The sequence below is a fragment of the Salvia hispanica genome, chromosome 4, assembly GCF_023119035.1.
Source record: "Salvia hispanica cultivar TCC Black 2014 chromosome 4, UniMelb_Shisp_WGS_1.0, whole genome shotgun sequence".
NCBI classification, from domain to species: Eukaryota; Viridiplantae; Streptophyta; class Magnoliopsida; order Lamiales; family Lamiaceae; genus Salvia; species Salvia hispanica.
The window spans coordinates 17,361,086-17,383,152 of NC_062968.1; the positions used below are offsets into that span (position 1 = coordinate 17,361,086).

At 36.3% G+C, this 22,067-nt stretch overlaps 3 protein-coding genes and 1 long non-coding RNA gene across 4 annotated transcripts; 1 reads left to right on the plus strand and 3 right to left on the minus strand.

Annotated features, from left to right (window-relative positions):
* Positions 1-5,433: 5,433 nt before the first annotated feature.
* Positions 5,434-10,807, plus strand: LOC125223376. Its single transcript, XR_007176706.1, has 2 exons — positions 5,434-5,545; positions 10,574-10,807. It is a non-coding gene; the product is annotated as an uncharacterized LOC125223376 (long non-coding RNA).
* LOC125223375 lies at positions 6,144-10,787 on the minus strand. Its single transcript, XM_048126498.1, has 3 exons — positions 10,617-10,787; positions 9,994-10,320; positions 6,144-7,133 (listed from the first exon to the last, which is right to left on the minus strand). Exons 1-3 carry the CDS (start codon positions 10,785-10,787, stop codon positions 6,393-6,395), a joined length of 1,239 nt encoding a protein of 412 aa, XP_047982455.1. The 3' UTR covers positions 6,144-6,392.
* Positions 10,808-12,927: 2,120 nt separating the features above from the next.
* LOC125221912 (thylakoidal processing peptidase 1, chloroplastic-like) lies at positions 12,928-16,090 on the minus strand. The gene is made up of 6 exons (XM_048124240.1): positions 15,030-16,090; positions 14,414-14,482; positions 14,246-14,314; positions 14,085-14,171; positions 13,930-13,997; positions 12,928-13,666 (listed from the first exon to the last, which is right to left on the minus strand). The coding sequence occupies exons 1-6, from the start codon at positions 15,771-15,773 to the stop codon at positions 13,549-13,551; spliced, it is 1,155 nt and encodes a 384-aa protein (XP_047980197.1). The 5' UTR covers positions 15,774-16,090; the 3' UTR covers positions 12,928-13,548.
* Positions 16,091-17,861: 1,771 nt separating this feature from the next.
* Positions 17,862-21,241, minus strand: LOC125219200 (transmembrane protein 147-like). Its single transcript, XM_048121110.1, has 7 exons — positions 21,077-21,241; positions 20,380-20,449; positions 20,221-20,280; positions 19,484-19,598; positions 18,563-18,678; positions 18,323-18,447; positions 17,862-18,210 (listed from the first exon to the last, which is right to left on the minus strand). The coding sequence occupies exons 1-7, from the start codon at positions 21,151-21,153 to the stop codon at positions 18,087-18,089; spliced, it is 687 nt and encodes a 228-aa protein (XP_047977067.1). The 5' UTR covers positions 21,154-21,241; the 3' UTR covers positions 17,862-18,086.
* Between the last annotated feature and the right edge of the window lie 826 nt (positions 21,242-22,067).

Here is a 22,067-nt window from a genome sequence, read left to right on the forward strand (position 1 = left end):
GAGATCATCCCCATCAGCCATACACATTGAAAGCCAAATTTATAAAGAACAACTAAACCAACAGTTAGTCAGACCTAGAAGGTCTATTAACATTCAATTCTTCTAGTTCTATCTCTCTGGATAACACATAACTCGCAATTAGTATTATCAATAATTTTGGATGCCACTGGGCTATGTGACACATTCTGAGTAAAGCAACAGGAGGAGAATTTCTCACAGACTATTATGCAAACTGGGCACATTGTCGCTAACATTTTGGGCAGGATTATCAAGCATCACATTTCGATTTCCTTCATTGTGTGTCTAGTCAGAGTATAGGACCGGATAAGTGTTCCTAAATGGTCAAGCCCACTTCACTTGGAGCATCACTAGGATGCTCCACCTGAGTGTATCTCGCAGGACTCCACCTCATTAAGGGGTTCATTGTCCATATCTATAGGATCTCGGGCTCATTGTCACCTTAGCAGGGAATTCATCTTCATTTAAGACTACATCCCTACTTATTATGACATCAACCCAGGTTCATCCCTTAGCGACTCTATACCTCGACACCCTCATGGTAACCTAGAAAAACCATTTCCTAGATCTAGGCTCAAATTTGTCGAATTTATTATGCACAAAAGCTGTTATTTACGAAAAACCCTGGGGATGGAAATAATCAAGAGTGCTGCCATAGAACACATATTCAGACACCGATCAACCGTAGAGGGGCACGTAAGGAGACCTATTTACCAAGTAAGTAACAAGCATTAAAGCCTCACCCCAAAACTTTTTTGACAATCCGGTACTTAGGAAAGATGCATCTTACTTTTTCAAGTAAAGTTATGTTCATTCTCTCAAAGAACCCCATTTTGTCATGGGGTATAAGCACGCTCTATGTCTTTTGATTCCAAAACTATCACATAAATCATCCGTCTCTGACATTGCAAAACTCCGTGCCATTATCGCTTCTAATAGCCTTAATTTTCTTGCGCTCGAGTCTCACCGTTAGTTTTCTCTAAGTTTTAAGTTTTTAAAAACATCGACTTATGTCTCATAAAACACCAAACTTTTTTCTTGAAAATCATCAATCACGTACAAGAAGTATACACATCCGTAGTGAGAAGACACAGGCTAGGACCCCTGCACATCCATATGCAAGTATTCCAAAATACATTTACTCACATTAAAGGAGCTGAGCATTCAGAAAGAACTCTAAGTGGTGTTTACCCAACACACAAGAATCACGTAAAGGCAACTCACTTTGAACATCATTATCGACAGATGACATGCTTTTTTAGAATACTGTGCCTTAGCACTCATGTGACCTAGTCTATTATGCCATAAACATGCTTCATCTCTGTTTTAACAACATTAGCATAAGCCTTTCTGATATGAGAGAGGACAATGCTGCAAACATATAAACCACATTTCTTATTAGCTTTGAAATGCACACATAGTTCCTTTGCAAATTTTCATGTTCCCCCATCTTCCCCCCACACCCTCATTTTCAAGTATTAGCATAAGACATCAAGTTGTAGCACAAATCGTGAACATATCTCGACATCCTTCAGTGTCAGAAAGCACATAACCATTTTCAAACTTCAAACACACAAAGGCCAATACCAAGAATTACACACTTCTTGTCACTGTGCCTATCGATACAAAAGTTTTAGTTACAGGTTTCACTGTGAAAAACTTCCTTAAAAGGACTCACATGGTAAGTACATCCAATCACACAAACCCAATCATTAGATGTAAAGGGACACAGAGAGGCATTCACAAATTGTAGATCATGCACCATGAAGACAAGATCATTCACATTATCATAAGTAGCCACATTCACAAGGGTTTCAACCTGGGCATTGTTGTTGGGAAACTTATTCTTCTCGAGCTCTAAGGCAATCTTTCTTATAAAGGCCTGAATCACCAATAGCTTGAAACACTTACAGGTTTTGTGGATCCTTACTTCTGCATTCGGACCTAAACTTTTTCCTAGAGTTTGAGGTATTACCAGAATCCACTACTAGGCTCATTGCCCCCTAGATTTAGATCTTCCTCCTCACATTCAACACTTTATTATGCATTCTATCAGCCAGCCCCTCCCTAAGCTCAAGTTCTTGGATTCTCGTGGAGCTTATTATAAGGTCTAGAGAGCAGACTTCTACCATACTTAATAAGTGCACTTTAACATCACTATAGGAATCAGGTATGACATTCATTAGCTATACTAGTGTATTCATCTACGGTTTTATCACCTCGATCTCTTAATGTCCTCGAACCAGCCTCGAAAACCTATCCACATTGTCATCTATATCTTTAGCAAGGTCCAAATTTTTAAATTTGAACAATTTTTCAAGCAAATTATACCTGAAGACATAGAGGTTTCAAATAAAGAGTATCAAGCAATTTCTACATTTCAAAGTAGCTAGACATTCCTTATGATCAACTTTCCTAATCACAGACCGATAGGATTTAATACAATAGTGGCCCTAGCCAACTCATTCATCTCATCAATTTTAATCCCAGCGCATCCTCGTAAAGAACCATCAACAACTTTGAAAACTTTTGTTGAATCAAAACACATTTCATCTTCCTCGTTTCCAAATAGCAAAATCATTTTACCATTATGTGGAACCAAACCAACAGCCGAGCCATTTTAGCAACACATGAAGCAAGACGTAAAAACACAGAGCCTTACACACTGGGAAACAGCCGTAGGACACACACAAGCAAAACAAGGATTTAAACACAAACTTTTCACACAATGCAGGGACCTCAAATCCTCGACCGTCACCCAGCAAAGACCGACTAAGGCTATCCCAGCTCCAAACTCTCACCCACGCGGCTGATTTTACACAAGCAAAACAAACATAGATTACTAGAATCTAGTTCTAACTATTACAAGGTCTTGGAAGCTATCAACCCAGCCTTCCTTGTAATCACTTCAACCTGCACACTCAATACACAAGTCAGTAACAACAAGAAAGATCCTCTCGGATCTAAACACAAGAAACTAACTAAGAACAAAGAGAAAGACAACAGATCAAAGAAACTTGGCTCACAACCCGCCACAACAACACTGATACTATTCTTCCAGAACCAGACCCAAGGGAGCACAGATGGATTGGATAGAGTTAACCCTCAGACCACCAATACCTCCACCAGAGAAACCCCTCACACCAGATCAAGTTCCACCGAACTAATCTCCACACACAACCTTCGAGTTCTCACAAACCCTAGTTCCTCTCCAGCACCAAGCAATCGAAGAGATTGCTTCACACCAGCACTCACAATAGATCTACCAATCAGAGAACCATGGAAGATCACCAAGAGATGGCCGGAAGATCATCGGAGAAGAAGAGAGTAGAGAGAGACGCTCTGAGCCGAAAAGAGGAGAGAGAGAGATTAGAGAGTGAGTAATGAGAACGGCGCATAGCCTTCTCACATAACAAACACAGCCCTAGATCAAACGGCCGAGAGGCATGATCCAAGAGAGAGGGCACGTGGCAGCATCTGGTGAGAGGAGACAAGTAATTGGGCTCAGCCCAATTAATCACATCCGGGCTAACAAATAACACAGTCCAAATAAGATTCCACTCTAATATATCCAACAGACATGTTGTATGATATGCAATGACTTGGTTTATTTATTAGTTTGCATACTCTAAACAATTTTGAGATGCCCTTGCTTTACAATTTTAATGACCATGATTTATTTAACGACATGATATATGGTATGTAATGACTTAATTTGACATTTGGTATGGCATACAATACTTAATGCCCCAATTCTATATTACTATACTTCATATTTTATAATGAGACAACTGATATATTATACTAAGTAGTAAGTAGTAAGTATCATTTAAGTTACATTTCACCATCCATTGCTTAATCAGTTAATTAAATAGTGATAGCACAAGTCATAACTCTTTGCAATTGGTTTGAGTTACGCTTAGAATTGGTTTGAGTTACGCTTAGGATTCTCAATGTGCTGTAATGAACTAAAAATGCATATACCATCATCAATTATTATGGGCGTGGTTTGTTTGTCATAAAAATATAACCAAAAACCGAATATTATTGGCCAAAGAAATGGCTTTTCTTTTGTGCAAGAAAATAACGCCGTGTGCCCCACCCAATAAATTCATGTCTTTATCAGGTGCAAATAATAAAAACATGCCAAATAGGGAATGTTCCCACTATTATTTTTATTATTATATTATATATATTGTCGGTACATCATCATATTAAAAATAGAGTTGAGGTTGTTTTTTTAATCAAATATTGCATATCTTAAACGTGCGTGATCCTCCTATCACTGTTTTCTGACCGTGTGAATGGTCTCTCACGGTTCATGACACGGTTACCATGCTTCTTCTTTTTTTCTTAAATAAAGATTCATTCCTAAAATGATTCGTCCATGTTAACACAATTTATTCTCTGTGTCAACTTTTATAAATGGTTGCAACGATCTTAATTATAATATTACTCCTATATCATATTAAAAATATGTGTATCAGTTAGGAATCAACCGAAAAGTAATGCTCCTTTTATCCCCTACAACTTTAAAAAAAAATAGAGATTATAGAAATGAATTATAATACGAAATTAATAAAATAAAAGCAGAATTGAAAAAAATTGATTGAAATAATGCTAACAGATACTAATAACACCAACATTATTAGTAGTGTTTAGTTATAAAAAAATTTGCAAAATTATATGTGGATAAATTTTGTGGAACAAATGAAATTAATAAAGAGGACTATTTTTAGAGACAAGAAAAGTATAGGTGTTATATAATCTTCAACCATTTACATCAACCTCAAATACATTTTTGAGTATATACCAAAACGAAAAGTAATTATACTCCAATCATTTGCATCAAATTCAAATTTTACACTATTTTTGAATATATGTCTCACGAAATTTTTTATAGTAGCTACTCCCTCCGTCCCACAACAGGAGTCGCTCTTATTGTGGGCACGGGTTTTAAGAAATATAAAGAACATTGGGTTGGAAAAATTAGTGAAAATATAAGACGCATTTTTTTATATTAGTTTTATAATAAAATGTGAGTGAAGTGAGTTAGTGGAAATGTGTGATTCTTATTGTGGTAAAAATGAAGTGTGATTCTTATTATAGGATGGATCAAAATGATAAAATGTGACTTTTATTGTGTGACCGATAGAGTACAATTTAGTGTTGTTTTATAGAAACGCAAAAATAAGTTTAGATTTGCAATATGATTGAATAAATTTTTTATACTTAAAAAAATGATAAGTATTTGATATATATGATTGGAGACGGACATAAATGACTTATGAATTTTATAATATTTTATTTGCAGTGGATGATGGATGATATATATGACATCGTCCACGTTTTTATTGCAACCGAAAACCGAATGACAAAGTTCTATGGTGATGACTGATGAGAGGCTCACTAAATGCGCCGACAATAATGTTTTCCCAAACAAGCTTGTGGCGTGGCGGTGGCGGTGGCGACGGTGGACATCCAAGACTCGTCATTACGGCGGCAGTTTCACAGTAGCACGATTGAGGTATCTCCCTAATTTTCTATAATTACTATTCCCTCGTTCTATAGTAATGGGGTGTTTCTTTTCGGTACGAAAATTAAGAAAAATTATGTTTGGTGAGTTATGTAAAGTGAGAACGGAGGGAGTAGTACTTCTAAATTTGTAAAATAAAATAGTGAATATAGGTACTATTAAAATATTGGTAAAAGGATAAAAAAAAATAGTTACAAAAATGAACATAATGAGTAAAAATAGTTACTGAAAGGACTGTTTTGCCTTTAATTAGTGAATTCAGGACAAAATTCACGACCTAATCTATCCTTTGTCATGGAGTGACCCAACTCACAATTTCAACAATAACTTTAATTATAAATTGCTGTATTCACGACCAAAATAAGCAGCGAAAAAAAAACAGTAAAACTCTTTCACCATGTCAATGGGCTGGGAAAAAAAATTACTACTACAAGAAGAAATAACGTCGAACAATTATACACTTCCTCCGTCCCAATTTAATGGCACTAATCTCTTTTTTCATTCGTCCCCAATTAATTTACACATATGTTATTATACTCCGTAACCAATGTTTTATTCAAGTTGTGAGTTAAACTAAATCACGCAGCAATTTATAAAACACATGATCCTCATTGAAACAAAACAATTTTTTTTTACATCATCTCAGGTAACTTCTATTATCTAAGTGCAAAAATAAATCTTTTAGTTACACAAGTAAATCCATTGCTTCCTTCTACGATTTCATGTCACAATCTCACTCAGGTTTGTGCACAACACTATGCCTTACATGATAAACGTTACGATACACAAAGGTACAAGGAAAAAAGGCTCCAACCTGTTGAGCTATACACACGCTTTCCTACCATTTCACGTCGAGGGTCAACGATTCCGGAGGGAGAAACAGAGGGGGCAACTCGGTGAACGAGAGATTCGATGATAAACTACTCCAAGAAAATGAATCGGCATTAACAGGCCTGACCTTCTTGATCACCAGGGGCTTCAGAACCTCACCTTTGATTCTTGCTGCAACTTCAAACCTTATGCGTTCAGTAGAAGGCCTCGTTCGCCACTCAGCTAGTGTGCTCCAGTAAGAATCGTTAGTTCTGATATTTCTTCTCAGTTCCAAAGGGAAGCGATACATGGGAAATGCACTGATTCTCACCTTCAGAGATCCCATAGCAGCCGGATTTGGATTGTCTGTCTCATTCAGGAAGCTCTCCAAACCTTTTAACAACGCGATTCTAGTGCCTAGAGAATTAGGGAGATGCACAGATCTCTCGTAGTTTTGTCTCACATAACACTTCTCTGGCAATAATTTTATCACATCTTTAGAACGAGAAGAAGTCCGGATAGGTGAACCTGGTCTTCCGCTTCTGTAGGCAACCACGGATGCAGAACCTTGAATACGTATTGGAAGTAATCTCATGCATAGAGCAGGCCATATTGACCCCACATCACTCCATCTCCTATAACGGAACATACCATACAGAAATTGATAATTGGAAGGATGGACTAATGAAATTTCTTCAGCGCCCTTCACTTCTATGCTTATGCCTTCCCCAACTAATATCCGTCGCAAACCAAAGTGTGATCTGTTCAACTGAAATGAATAACCAAGAAAATCAACTGTCACTAGATGATGTAGGACTGCATAAAATACATTTATCATTAGTTACTGTAGCAGTATGAATAAAACTAATAAATGGCTTCAACACCACATGTATGAGAACAAATTCAGAGGGCTTCACCTTCTATAAAACCTCAAAAAAGACAGGCAAAATTAATGAAGTACTACAAATTATGAAGTTCCAAAGCTGACACAAGTGAACTCCATAGTGCTACAAATATAGAGGCAATAATCACTATTGTCAAATGTCAAGCAATCCACCCAATGAATTTGTAAGAAACTAATACAAGAAAACTCTGGGAGAAGTTGAAACTAGTCGAGTAGTAAAACTGAGTTCAATTTTTAAGGAGTCAAAATGTTGTCTACTCAGTCCTCATTTGTCGGATTTTGATAAAGTCAAGGATCGTGCCAAGTAAATCAACAAGGAAATCAAAACAGAAATTAATACAGGACTGGAAAACTAAACAATTGTTAAAAAGGAAAAGCGAAACAAGGAAGAAACCCAGAATAATCCTATCAGAACCTGCCCAGGAATTATACCAAATCCAATGCAAATTTCATTACCCTAAATACCCTAATTGATCATTTTCATAATATATAAACAATATCTAATTCCTACAGGCTCAGGAACAGTCCAACCTCAACTATCCCAAAAGATATGCAAACTAGATAGGTAAGGATTAGTTTCTTTAAAAATAATAAGTTTATAACACATGGCAAGAGAAATCTAACCGGACAAAAATTGTGGGTATTATCATTGCAAGATCGCTAAACATAACCCGAATATTCTAATTTATAGGACAATTAACCCAGCAAACAAAAAACAATACATAAAAATGCACATGAATTCCTAGTAGTGCTTCGGCATCCTACAAAACAACACCATAAAGGCTATGATATGGAAGGAAGTAAGTGAACTGTGGTCTACAAGATCCACTTATGTTTATCCCTTCAAAACTAAAAACTGACAACATTTTTGCTTGGAAAATTATGTAGAGCATCAGTGCTCATTTTATGCATACACATCAACACCTGAAAAGCATTCACCAGTGGGTTGTTGCTGTACTGCTGCAGTACCTCAGATTCAACTGAACAGTCTGAACCTAAAACAGGTTGAGAAATAGACTCTGTAAAATATGACCAATGCACTACTACTACTCTTCCCTACAACTGCTACTACTACCACTACCACCGCTGCCACTGCTACTACCGTTGTTACTACTGTTGCCGATGTCTTCTTCACACTGTTGAGGGAAATACTTATCAGAACTTTGTACCAAGCTGGACATGGTTGACATATATGCTCCAGTTTGAGGGGAGTGTTATGGAACAAGTATCCCACATTGGATATGTGCCTTAGTCAGGCTTTGTTGTACTATACATATGTGCCTTAATCAAAGAGACCTACTACTTTTCTCTAATATGTCTATATACTTTTACGCATATCTCTATAATTTATTGTTCTACGAAATAATAATATTATTATTATCTGCTGATATATCTATATACTTTTAAGGCTATCTGCTGATTACCGCTGATTCTCCCCGCAGCGCATAGATTCTACCCATAACAGGGAGGCGCTAGAACTAGAAAAATCAAGAATTGCCGGTTTTTATATCCAGTTGGAGCAAACCAGATTTTGCACACACCAACCCAAAAACCAAACTTATAAAAATGAGAACCAAAGCTGACAAGAGTTTCTTGGATGTACTGAATTCACCGTGTGTTTTGTGAGCCTAAGTCATGGCGTCAAATATTTTGTGGCATTGGTGGAAAGGAACTTATTCACACAACATGTTGAGATACACCCAGAAGTAACATAACACATAAAGATGCACCGTATGCGGAATAAATAAATTCTCCATGGGTGGTACCCATACTGGCGTAGCAACTCATAAGTCAATTTCTTGACATCACCGTTTGCACCCAATGAATGTAGCCACCAGGGTGAAGTCCACTCTTGTGGCTTCATCCATATGACGCTAGCACCAAGACATCGAATAACACCGGCTCCCCTCCACTAAAACAAATGGTTATTAAAACAAGGGTTCATTGCCTCTAACTGGGTTCTCTTCTCAAAATTAAATCTGATCTTAAAACTCATTTCTAAGAAAAAACCTTAGGACTGATTACTCATTTAATGTGTCCAAAACAGACCAAGAGGCTTTCCACCTCAGTAAACCTTTTGAAACGAGCAGAAAAACCCAATAGACCAACTTATTACCAGATCACCATGCAACATCACTGAAACACAACTCAGTTTTAGGGAACTCACTAACTCAGTATACAGATAATTTTAGGAAGGAAAATAGGGAAGGTATTTCCTGGCCTAAGAAGAAGATTGTATCTGAACATGAATAGCCTAGAACAACATTACATTATACAGAGGAATGTTTTGCATCAACGCAAAATGGATACTCTAGTCCTCAACATGCTTCAAGAAAGTTCATTATAATGGCCTTTACTCACACTTTGATACACCTTCTAATACACTAGGACTCAAAAGGATCTAATGATTAAATACAAACCTAAAAATAATCTCTTCAAGCAATAATAATAAGGTTTCTTCTACTACCCCCATATTTGGGATATTGATATTTGATCCGGTTATTGTGTTGCATATGTAAGCTACATAACTCAAGAGCATCTGCTTCATCTCCATGTCTAGTTCCTTCCTTCATTAACCTCAATTATAATCTACCTATTACAAATGTCAAAAAATACTTTATTTATTAAGTAGCAAACTGTGACTGAAGATCCAAGTCACTTTAAAAATGTGGAGTCTATATACAGGTTCAAAAGATCACAACAAAGAGAGGGAAAGTAGACATACCGGAAATGTAAGGGACAGCCGATCATCTTCTCCTACGACCATCAACTCCAAAGGGCCTTCAACTTTAAAGCTATCAATTACAGCGGAGGAACCAATTCTCCTAGCCAGTGACTCAAAGTTTGATGTCCCATTTTCACTTAACCTAACCAACTTCTTCCATTCTGACGTTTCATCATGCATCTTAAGTGCAACTTCAATCTTCCCAACATGAACCCGAAAGTCATACCTTTGCACTGTCTTGTATTTAGCTTTCTTTACATCCATTTCTGAAACCCAAAAATCCTCCAACGCCCATTTCTCTTTTTTAGAAATCGAATCCAAAACAGCCTGAATCAGATCCCAAAAACAACAAAAAAAAAGATGAAGATAACAGTGATTTGATAACCACTCATAGCTAAGCTCAATCACACTGCCAGAAAACAAGTCTCATTGACTAAACACACACACGAGATTCCTCCTCTAACATAAATTTTGGCATAATTTATGATCAAATTCTTCAACACCCACAAAGTAGCAAATCAGATTCGTGATCAACAAACTCTAACCACTCTACCATTTGAAAACCATTCTATAATCACAGATAAATGAAGCAATTGAAGTCAAATTGGAGATTGCAAATCGACCTGCAAAAAGTGCGGTGGGTGGAGAGGAATGTCCGATTCAGTTAAGGCCGTGAATTTGGGATAGAGGTAGTGGGAGATGTTGAAAGGGCGCGACGGGATGATTGCCGAGTGTGTCAACACAAGGGAAAGGAAAATTGTGAGCAAAAATAGCGTCGAATTTGGGGCAGTCATCGAATTATTGAATGTCGACTGAGAAATGATAGAGTGTTGAGTGATGAAAGGTGATGGGTGGCGACTGTCGGCGACGACGGTGAATTGATCTGCCGCCGGGGAATTTTATTATTTAACAATTTTGGTTTTTTTTAGTGGAATTATGTGAGTGGCTTACGCAAACAGCTTATTGAAAATATCACTCTGCCACCAAAAGGTATTATAATAATTAAATTCAACCGCAGGTATTATCGATCTGTAATTAAGTTAAGAGTTTATTAATCAAAACCAGAAATTAATTATACCTACTGCATATCTAAATGACATTTAACGATTTATTTGTCAGATAAGAGTATCAAAATCATCTGAAAATAAAAACGTTTGTATTGTTTCTCACATACCATGAATATGTTGGCATCAATCATCATGGCATGGTCCATAGCTTAATGTTAATTTAAATGATAAAGTATTGTTTCATACCTTAATGTTTCGACTAATTATGAGTGGACTTTTAGCTTTGACCGACTTTTGGCATAGCTTCGTTATGCCATGAATGATCTTCGAAAATAGGTAAATTTAGCTCAACGTTATTATTGTATTTACACGGTAAAGTTCAAAAAAATTGTTATTGACATTTCTATTCACCCATCTTTAACTTTAAATTAATAAAATAATACATCAAGATTTGATTTTTTTTAATCAAAAATTGTAAATTAAAATATCAATAACAATTTTTAATAATAATACATTAAAATCAAACTAAACACATAAAATTTACGGGTGAACTACATAAATGATACCTGATCTTTCATTTTCACACATAAATGGTACCTGATCTTTATTTTATATCACTTTTGGTACCTATTAATCACATTTTTAGAACCTGATAAGATTTTCACCCTAAAATGCCCTCTAAACGAATGCATTTTTCCATTTGTGTCATGGAGGATATTTTGGGTATAAATAAAACTAGTACCAAAAGTGATATTATAATATTTTATTTCATTCTTCTCACTCTATATACTATTATTATTAATCAATATTCGTACCATTATTTTAATATTATAAATTAATAATTTATTTATATCATTCAAATATACGTAAATACAATTATAACTATAATTATATTTAATTATTATAATAGCATTATTGTTGTAATAGAAAAATTAGTAGTAATAAATAAATAATTATAGTATTATTATTTAAATTGTGAATTGTATAATATATATAATAATAACAATTATTATTATTATTTATATTAAATTAATAACTAAATCAATATAGTCAAATCAATATAGTCTTAATAAAAATTTAAAATTGTGAATTGTATTCGTAGTGAGATAAAGAGTTGAATATTTTTAGTTAGGTGTTTCAACCTTAAAATGAGTATAAAATAATTTAATAAAAATTATTTAATTGATTTAATTACTTTAAATAATTAATTTAATTAAGTGTTTTGTTCTTGATTTATATTATGAATACAATTAGATGTATTTATAAAACAGTAAAAAGAAAAGAGGAAACATAAACTAAGGAGAAAAAAGAAAGAAGAAAGGAAGATAAAATATAGTAAAAAGAAAGAATAAAATGAAGAAAAATGAAAAAAGAAGAAAAAAAGAAATAAGTAACGAAGAAAAAAAATCACATCTTTGGTACTATTTAATTGAAATTTCCAAAAATATCCTCCATAACAAAAAAATCACATGTTTGGTATCCAGGGTTATTTTTGTCATGAGTACTAAAAACGATATAAAATAAAAATCAGGTACCATTTATGTGTCAAAGTGAAAGATCAAATCCCACTTAATATATGTAGAAGTTGTTCAATTTATACTCCATCCTACTAAAATAATCTCATAACTTAATTCTAATAATTCTAATATGACTACAAACCATAGCATATTATTTCTGTGATTATATTAGTAGTATTGGCGCACTTGATTATGCTTTTTCCCTCAAGGGTTGTAGTGGCTTTGAGATGGAGTACTTTTTCCCCTCAGTTAAATTAAGTTAGGGTGAATGGTTTTCTTGTTTCCCTTCCCCCTACTCTGCTTGTATTCTCCAAAATCAAAGCATTTAACAGCTACTCACATAGTTGAAGATAACGTTTCAATTTCCTGCCAAACATATAAATTAGAATGCAAAAATTTCAAGGATAAAATAAAAACTCAAAATATGAATTTTTTTTTCCTTTTTCATATAATAGCACACGATAGATGGATCTGTTACTGCTGTACACCTTCTACAAAGTAGTAACTCGAAAGGTCAGCAGTCGAAACAATAACTTATAACGAGTATAGGCTTGTTTCAGCAGAATAACTCTGGGATTCACCTCCATCCATCGAAATACCTGGCTGCCCCAGTCGACCTGATGACTTTAATCTGTGAATGCATCCGCAGATGCAACACCCAACACCATCACAGAATCCATCATTTGTGAGTCGACTGGCACCATAATCAATGGCTGTGCTTTCAGCATTTGTAGCACGGGGGTGCCTCAACATATACAGAGTTTGATCCATTAGATTCAAATTCTTCACCACATGAAACTTGAATAAATTACATAACGAACCCAAAACCAGCCATGTGAGGCTGCTGGAGGCAGTGGTGGCGTGGCAGAGGATTCCACTATCCGTCTTATAGACAATACACGAACATACTGAAGGAAATCAGAATTCCTGTCGGTGGCCAAATAAGCCCAGAAGGGCTGCAGTGTGGAAGAAACGGATTTGATGAAAGAATCGAGGTCAAAACTATTAACCAATAAGCCGGAGGTCAAGTGTCATGAGAATGCCAGGGTGCTCTGCTGGTATGTCGAATACAGAGTGTCCGACACTTTTGAAGGAGGCCAATATCGGAAGACTGATCTCCCGACAATGTTCTCAATAGGCAGTGGACCCCTGCAATACAAGAACATTGGAACTCAGGCTCCATACACCTCCAAACATGTTCATTATAGCAATGAAGTGTAAACAAAAATAGACCATCTATACAAGTTTTATTGCTTTCACCATAGCTCCAATCGCTTACCATTAAGAGTTCTTATGTTGTAATAAATAGATAGATCATAAAGAAACAAATAAACAGAAACTACAGAATAAATAAAGAATATCCTTCAGACCTAAAGCAAGCATGTAAAAAATATTGACAAAGAGTTGCTTACCAGTTGTGAGAGTCAAAACTGTTGTTACGGTTATCTCCCAAGACAAATACATAGCCCTCTGGCACAAACTATTAAAAACAAAATGATGGGTTAGTTTTCTTCTTGCTATAATAGCATGATCAATATGCTCGAACTGGGAACAAGCACAAACTTACCACTGGCTCCAACTCATAATCAATTGGCTCCAAAATGTAATCCTCAGTCTGGGCTATACTGTTGACCATCAATTTTCCATCACGAACCTGCACAAGGAAAATATTTAGATACGAACAGACTCTGAGATGAGAAATTCCAAGAATCAATGAGCATTTCTTACTTCCACGCAGTCCCCAGCTTTTGCTACGATTCTTTTAATAAACACATCAGACGTACTGAAACCATACTCCTGCAAGGAAAAGTAAAACATTTAGATATCAACTCCATGGTATAACATGACTCTAAGTGACTAATGACTCTGATAATGATAACAAAATTTAAAAATTACCTGAAGAAATGATGGAGCCTTAAAAATCACAATTTCTGAGACATTTGGCTTCTTGAAAATATAAGAAACCTGTAAACACAACATAAAAGAGTCAAGAATGGCACAGCTAACATTCAAATCACACAGCATCAATGGTGTTTCCTCAGAGAGAGAGAGAATAGACAAATATTCTAGTACTCAATAGTCCAATCTATCCAATAACTACTAAAATTCAGGGAGAAATTTTCTTTCTAAGAATAATTTCAGTTAGTCATGTATAGTTTGGTTGGTAGTTCCACCCCTTGTAAGGGGTGAAAGATCAAGGTAAATCCCAATCCCTCAGCTCAAAGAAGACAGAAGGTGGGGTCCTGCTTTCAACATTTATCAATATAGGGGTATTCATTATTCCAGAATGACAATATATATGATTGAACCTACTGCCTGGCAATACAAAAGAATGTCTACTTATTACTCCAGTTAAAATCATTGAGTTTATGGCATAAGAGTTGGGAATAGTTTCTCATTATTACACCATTTAATGCACAAATTCTAAAAAACAGTGAATTGCATCCAACATCAAAAAGCCAAGAAAAACTCAAATAACGTACTAAAGGCCCACCATCAAAAGAAAGCATACCTTCTCAGCTAGAATCCTGTCGCCCACATCAAGTGTCGGGTACATAGACATGGACGGGATCGACCTGGGCTCAGCCAAAGTCGATTTGAACAGAATGCTAACGCTTACAGCAGTGAAGGCCGCCTTAGCATCCTCGGAGCTGAAGCAAAAATTCATCAATTTCAGAATCCAACGGTTGCTATCACGACCTTTGCTGCTCTGGTGCATAGCCTTCACGGTGCTTGAACCACCGCTCTTCCCCATAGCCAGTGCCTCTGAACACTTGCTTTCAACGACACTAACACTACCACTCTTGGAAGATCCTTTTGTAACGACGGCGCGATTACCGCTAGCAACGGCCGTTCCACCTCGATCGACCTCCGACGTAGCGAGCTCGTTACAGGGCAGCCACTTAGATCCAGGCAAAAACGGGAGAATCGCAGACGTCTTAAGCATAGAAACCCCCAAAACCCCAACGTCAGAAGAAACCCCAGCCGATTGCTTCATCAGAGACACCAAACCACCAATCACAGGCGACCGGGTGCTTTCACCGAGCAATTCCTGTGCAAGCATAGAGTGAAACGGCGTCGTTCGGGTGGAGCGATCAGGGGGGCGGCGGATGTCGGTCTGCGACGGCGTGTGCTGGAAGGCCCGGGATCGGGTGGCGCAGTCGTGGAAGAATCGGGAGACGGCGCACTTCCCGGGGGCGGCGGAGAGGTTTGAGGCGACGGTGGCCGAGTAGGCCACGGTGAACCGGAGAGCCATGGTGACGAATTGTAAGAAAGTGACGAGGAAGAAGATGAAAATTTCGGGATTGGGGATTAGGAAGGGTGTGCGAGAGAGGTCTAGCAGGCAGACAATGACATGGTGAAGGAAATCAGTGAGAAATCGGGAGAAGGGAGGGGGAATTGAAGGAGGAGGCTAGATCAGTGGGGTGGGGAGGAGACTGAGGGGTTGGGAGTGAGCAGTGAAGGAAAGCGGAACCCTATCGACGGCGGCGATAGGGCCGAGGAGGAGGAGAGAGCGCAAGGCGGCTTAGTTTGGCAGATGAAGAATGGGAAATTTTCAAAGAGTTGAAAATGAATTTGGGGTTTAATATTCAACGTGAGAGGATGCTGCAGTGCCATTATTGCCCTTCCATTCCTCACTTATTACGGAAAATACCGTAAAACTGGAAATGTGGGAGTGGGAATAGATATTGTAGTAGAAATGTAAATGTTGCAATCTAAATAAGTAATGTGCTACTGAATGCAATCAACTAATTCTCACATGAGGTTTTAAAACACAAAATATCCGAATCTTAAGAATGATAGGAATTCCGTAGTAATGCATGGGCATTATAGTCTTTTAGTTTTGGCATGTGTCTGACCGGTCCAACAAATCGTGAGAGGCAGTAGCTTCCTTGTTTCTTCCTCAACTGCTTCCTCACATTCAGAAGACTTTTGTGACAACAAGCTAAATTGGCAAAAATGCCCTTTATCTACATGACTACATTTATGACACAATAATATTACCAAACATACAACAAGTCAACCTATGCAATTTAAATGATTCTAGCAAATAGAAATCATATTGTTTAACTTCTAATTTTAGGATTTAGTAATTTCTATGGCTGGTGTGTGTATTTTAATCAAGTACATATACACATTCATATAATTCGTTGATCATTTGTGTTTTTTGTAATGGAGTAGTAAAATATTGAGTTTTTGATTTGCTACATTAACAGCCTATAGACTCACTATAACTAATAAAGGTATATATGAGAGATATACCTAGTATAGAATCGGAGGATCGAATTTATAAAATTTGAATGAATTGCTACGAAATTCCAATTACAAGTCACTTTATTCATTCTTATGTCTATATCTAAACTAAATCAGGTCTAGTTGAATAAACAAATTTGACCATACTTGTCGCCTCACTTTGAAACATGCAAATAGATTCTTGAACTTTCATTTTTACCAAATCTTAAATAATTATCAGCATTTTAAGTATGACGTAAGGGCTTACGTATGTTAGTGCGTGCTACGTCATATTTTGGCCAACTAGTCTTTATTTACATCCATGTTAACTATAGAATATGGACAGATAGGATACTCAACTACAACCCACCCCCAGCATATAATATAGGCAGATAAAATGCTACAGCATGTTTGGTAAGGTCCTTTTTTATAGATAGGAAAAGAAAGGTTTGTCACATTAATTACAAATATTCTTGTTGTTTTCGTAGCATGGATAATTTTGGTGAAGCAGAAGAAAATAATCCATGCTGCCCACAGTGCTCAAAATCACTAATTTTTGCAGAAAAACAATCCCATAAAAATTGTGGGATTGTACACTGTTTAACCTAGCTAACCGAAAGTCCGAAACTACCCCTCTCCCATTTCTTTGTCGCCGTTGTACACTCTCTCACCGCCCCAATTCGACTAACATTCTCTCACAAGGATTGGAAGTAAGACAACAGGATTGGTGACATTTTAGATCTGAGCCTCCTCTCCCAATGGTCGTCATTATTCACACCATGGCCACTGTCAACGTACGCAACCAACAATTGTGGGCTATTTAGGTTAGAGTTATTCAGGTTGTAATTTTTTTAGGTTATAAATTTTCAATCTAACTACTATGTTGGGCTATTCGAATCAACCTGACATCCCTAATCAACAAAAACTAATTACTGTATAGCACAACATGATGGCTATTATTATGATAGAAACCGGCCTGTAGGCTTTTCTTAAGGTGAAATTGCATGGGTAGGACTAGTTCGATACAAATGAGTTCGTCTGCTCTGCGGTGTACAACGCAGACAAAATTGATCCAATTTGGGTTGCACAGAAACAAAGAATACAGAGATTCTGGCCAGAGTACAAAAATGGAATTAACCAATGAATAGGAATAGTGGAACAGAACAGATAAAACAAGAAGCACCTTAAAACGAAAAGTTGAGCTCTTCTCACCACTCAAAATTCAACTACCATGTCTATATATAGAATTTCTTAAATATGCTCAAGAAAGTTTGAGTTTTACAACAAATTCTACAGCAGCAGCCTCAAATTGATGAAGTCAGACAGTTTCCTACTCTCAGTTTGATGGTCTCTGGCATGCAGCAAACAACTGCCAGCTAATGAAAGCCATCACCAGTGAAGTGAACAGCTCAAAACCTACCACCTTCGGAAAGTGCCACCCCAAGGCAAGTTTCAGATAACTGCAACAAACCATTTGAATCACACTCAAAACACGTCAACTCTGGGCCGTATACTAAATCATGCATTTTCTACAACACCCACAACGATAATATATCTACAAGTGCAACATACCTTGTAATCGATGGCATTGTCGCTACTATTCCGGCACAAGCATATATGATAGGAATCAACGTCTTAGGCTTGTTTTTCCTGAGCCAAATCAGAGAGCCTAATGCCGCTAGTGATATACTCAACACCTGAAGCACAATCAGTGCACAAGAACTTTTAGATTATACAATGACATAAAAGGTTTAGAACGACATCCGGTATGCTGAGAATGAAGTAATAAACACCATGGTAAACTTGTATTACCAGATTAGCATTTGCTTCCAGACCCTGCAAGATGTAATCCCACGTGAATTCTAATCCCCTGGCACCAACCCAAAGCGGTGCCAGCCTATGAAGGACGGAGTCAGCAAAAGCCCAACCTGCCAACAAAAAAAATGGAACATTAAATGTCATAGGAAAGCAAGCAAAGTAGAAAAAGCATTTTGGCTGTAATCAACATCTGCTCTTTTCCTTTCATCAGAATCCTCAATGAAAATGCAAGTTAATACAGCTGCTGGAATGTATCAATTTTAAAAAGGAAATAGGATTATTTCCATAATCTGCATGACCAGCTTCTTCTGTGTATTATTAAAATTTCCACCAACCAAACTCAGGGTGTGTGATGAAGACAATCAATTTTAATAAAAGACGAATGTGGACTATGGAGAGAGAGAAGCAAAGTGGGTAAGGAGGTCTTGGCTGGAAGATATCAGCCAAATTACGCTCATTAATATCTATAAAAGGCCTTTAATAGCTTCAATGCTCTGAAGGCCTGCTGTGGAATAGCAAAATACAGAAATGCCCACATATTCTACTGGTGTCCGACTCAGTTGTGATAAGCAAATAGATATTTAAGGCTCTTTGTAAGTATCCATTAAATATACTAAGGAAATATCTTAAAAGTTATTCTTTCTTGCATCGCCAGGACTGAATCAAAGGACAGAAGTAGTTGAACAAACATATGTTTAGTTAAATTGTCATCTCTTATAAACGCTTCATTTGCCAAGCCGAGAGGAAGGGTTTAAATAGAACAAGCCAAAAGAAAGCTTTCTTTCCCAATTAACTTTTTTCATTCCAGGAATTGTGATGACTGATACACAATATTTTATAAGCAGTACAGCACAAAATATCCAGGAGGAAGTGAAGGGGATCATAATAATGAGAGGAAAACAGAACTGCACTAACCAAGTCCAACAGCTTGGAATTTGTGATTTTGAGAAATATTCCTATGAGTTAATTGTGTCAAGGCAAAGTAAAGCCCAGCAACATCTATGAATCCAATCAAAGCTTTCAACAATTCCTGAAAGACAATGAGAAACAGAACTTAAAAGTTTAGAACATATTAGTGTTCCTTAAAACTTTGAAGAGAATAAATCACTTTCAATCATGATGATTAGTTTTTCCTTAAAGGATTTGGAGAAACAAAACAAAAACTAATTTCTCAGGTAGCCTAAAACTTATATAAAGCCCTATCACCGACCTCCTTCAACCCCACAAGCAAAGGATAAGAATACAAGAAAAATGACGAGCTGAAAAGACCAAATTAGCATATCTAACTAAGAAGGCCATTTGTCAAAACATCCCACAAAGAATCCATTTTCCTGCATCCCTCAATAACATAATATATGTTACACATCAACAGAATCCAAGACAATTACGACTTGTTTCATTTCAGTGAATTGTTATAGAAATGGATAGGGCAATACTCAAATGCTTTGAAATGATTATATTATGGCCTCATGCAATCTAAATATTAGTAAAATATTTGCAAACAACAACAAAAACATACAGAAACCATTGCATCAAGAAGTAGATACTAACTCTAGTGAACATGATCCACTACCTTTTCCAATACTTTAGGACATTATACCAAATTGACAAGAAAAGATAAATTGCATAAATATCCTAAAAGAAGGAAATACCTGATACGGGTCGAAACTGTCACTTTCAGATACCTTTAGAAAGGTTGCAAGACATACAAGCTGCAAAAGAGATTCAATGAATTAGAGCCCACGAATACCAAAAAGAAGCATCAATGTATACTGTAGAGACATTCAATCATTCTGATCTGAACAACTGACCTTCACTAATGCAGTCACGAGATAAACAACAGCTGATTTAATTGAAGTACCAATCGTGTCATACTCGGATCTATATGATAAAACCAGTCAACTTAACAGACCAAAAACTTTTCCCAACACAATCATGTGAAATTAAACAAGCTTCCTAAAAATTCAACGCAAAGAATCGATACATATAAATCTCAAATACAAAAAACATCTTTGCAACGGTTGGTGCTTAAGTTTAGTAGTTTACACAAGCAAAAGTAGGTCTCAGCCTGATTAAAGATTTTTTTTCTCCAGCTATCGGAACCCAACTCAATAAAACAGTAAAGAAGAAAGCAATAAAGTAGCCAAGATTAATGATAATGATCCAGTAGACAATACAACAACTTACAACCTCCACAAAATTTGCTTGTAAATTCATGATGCCCTAACTCCAAGAATCATTCCTACAATTCGAAGTCCTACTACATTTGGACTTGTTTATAAGCTACATTAACATCCCGAATGCAACATTATACCGAATCCTAATAATTCCACTAAAATAAATAATGTAAAAACTATCTTAATAAGCTAGTAATGATACCAATAAATAAAATCAGGATAAATAAGGAAAAAGCTGAAGTTCCATGGGTAGAATTTAAGCAGATTCGGTACAAGGGCACCATGAATTCGATGAGATCTGATGAATAGTAAAAACGAAAATTAAGCTTACAGGGGAGTGGCGGAGTAGTAAACGGCGTGAGGGCCAAAAGTGAGAATCGCACAGTTGAAGAAGTGAAATATGGTCATGATTTGTTGTGAAATTCCGTCGGACAGAGAGAAGGATCACCAGAAATACAGTCTCAGTCTGTGTGTTGATCGAAAATGCAGAATTGGCGATGCAGATTGAATGTAGAGCCAAATGATTCAGTGGATGAGTTGGGCTTTCAAAATTTTAGGTCCAACTGTTATTTATTTTTATGGCCCAATGTGATAATAACATATAATCACAATTATTTTACATTTTTATGTTATAAATTAAAAAAATTATTTCTGGATTTGAAGCCCATAGTGTTAAATGTCTAATCCCACACATGAATCTTGTGAAGTGTCCATACAATTCAATTTTTAAGGGCACTTAGTAGGCCATTTTTGTCAAAAAAAATGTGTTGGTTTAAGTGGATTAAATATTAGAACTGCAGGCCGGAGCATAGATGTGTGGCCCGATCAAAAAATATGTATCGTTTTAAATATCATTTTAAATTTATGCCCATGGCTTTTTAGGGTTAATCGGGCTTTTTTAATTGATAAATGAATTTAAATTTAAAAGTTGCACTACAAAGAACTCGAACTCGATTTTAAATAAAAGCCATGCTACAAAGAACTTGAACCAAGACTTTTAGCCTCGGGCATTACCTCTTTACCACTTGGGCTAATCATGCTTTTTCATCCATGAGAAGGATGCCTCGTCTTGTGGCTTTTTCATCCATTTCAGAAGCACCCTATTAAAGTTGAAAATTAAAAATGTAATTGTTTAAGATTTTGTTAGTTAGTTTAACATTTTTTCATGCCTGTATAAGGCATATTATTCTGAATCTATGTACATGTCAGAGTTATTCGATTTGCAATATTATTATCTCATGATTAAATATATGAAGGTGGTGTTCGGTTTCTAAGATAAAATAATATCAAGATATAGTCTAGAATTGAGTTGTGAGATTATT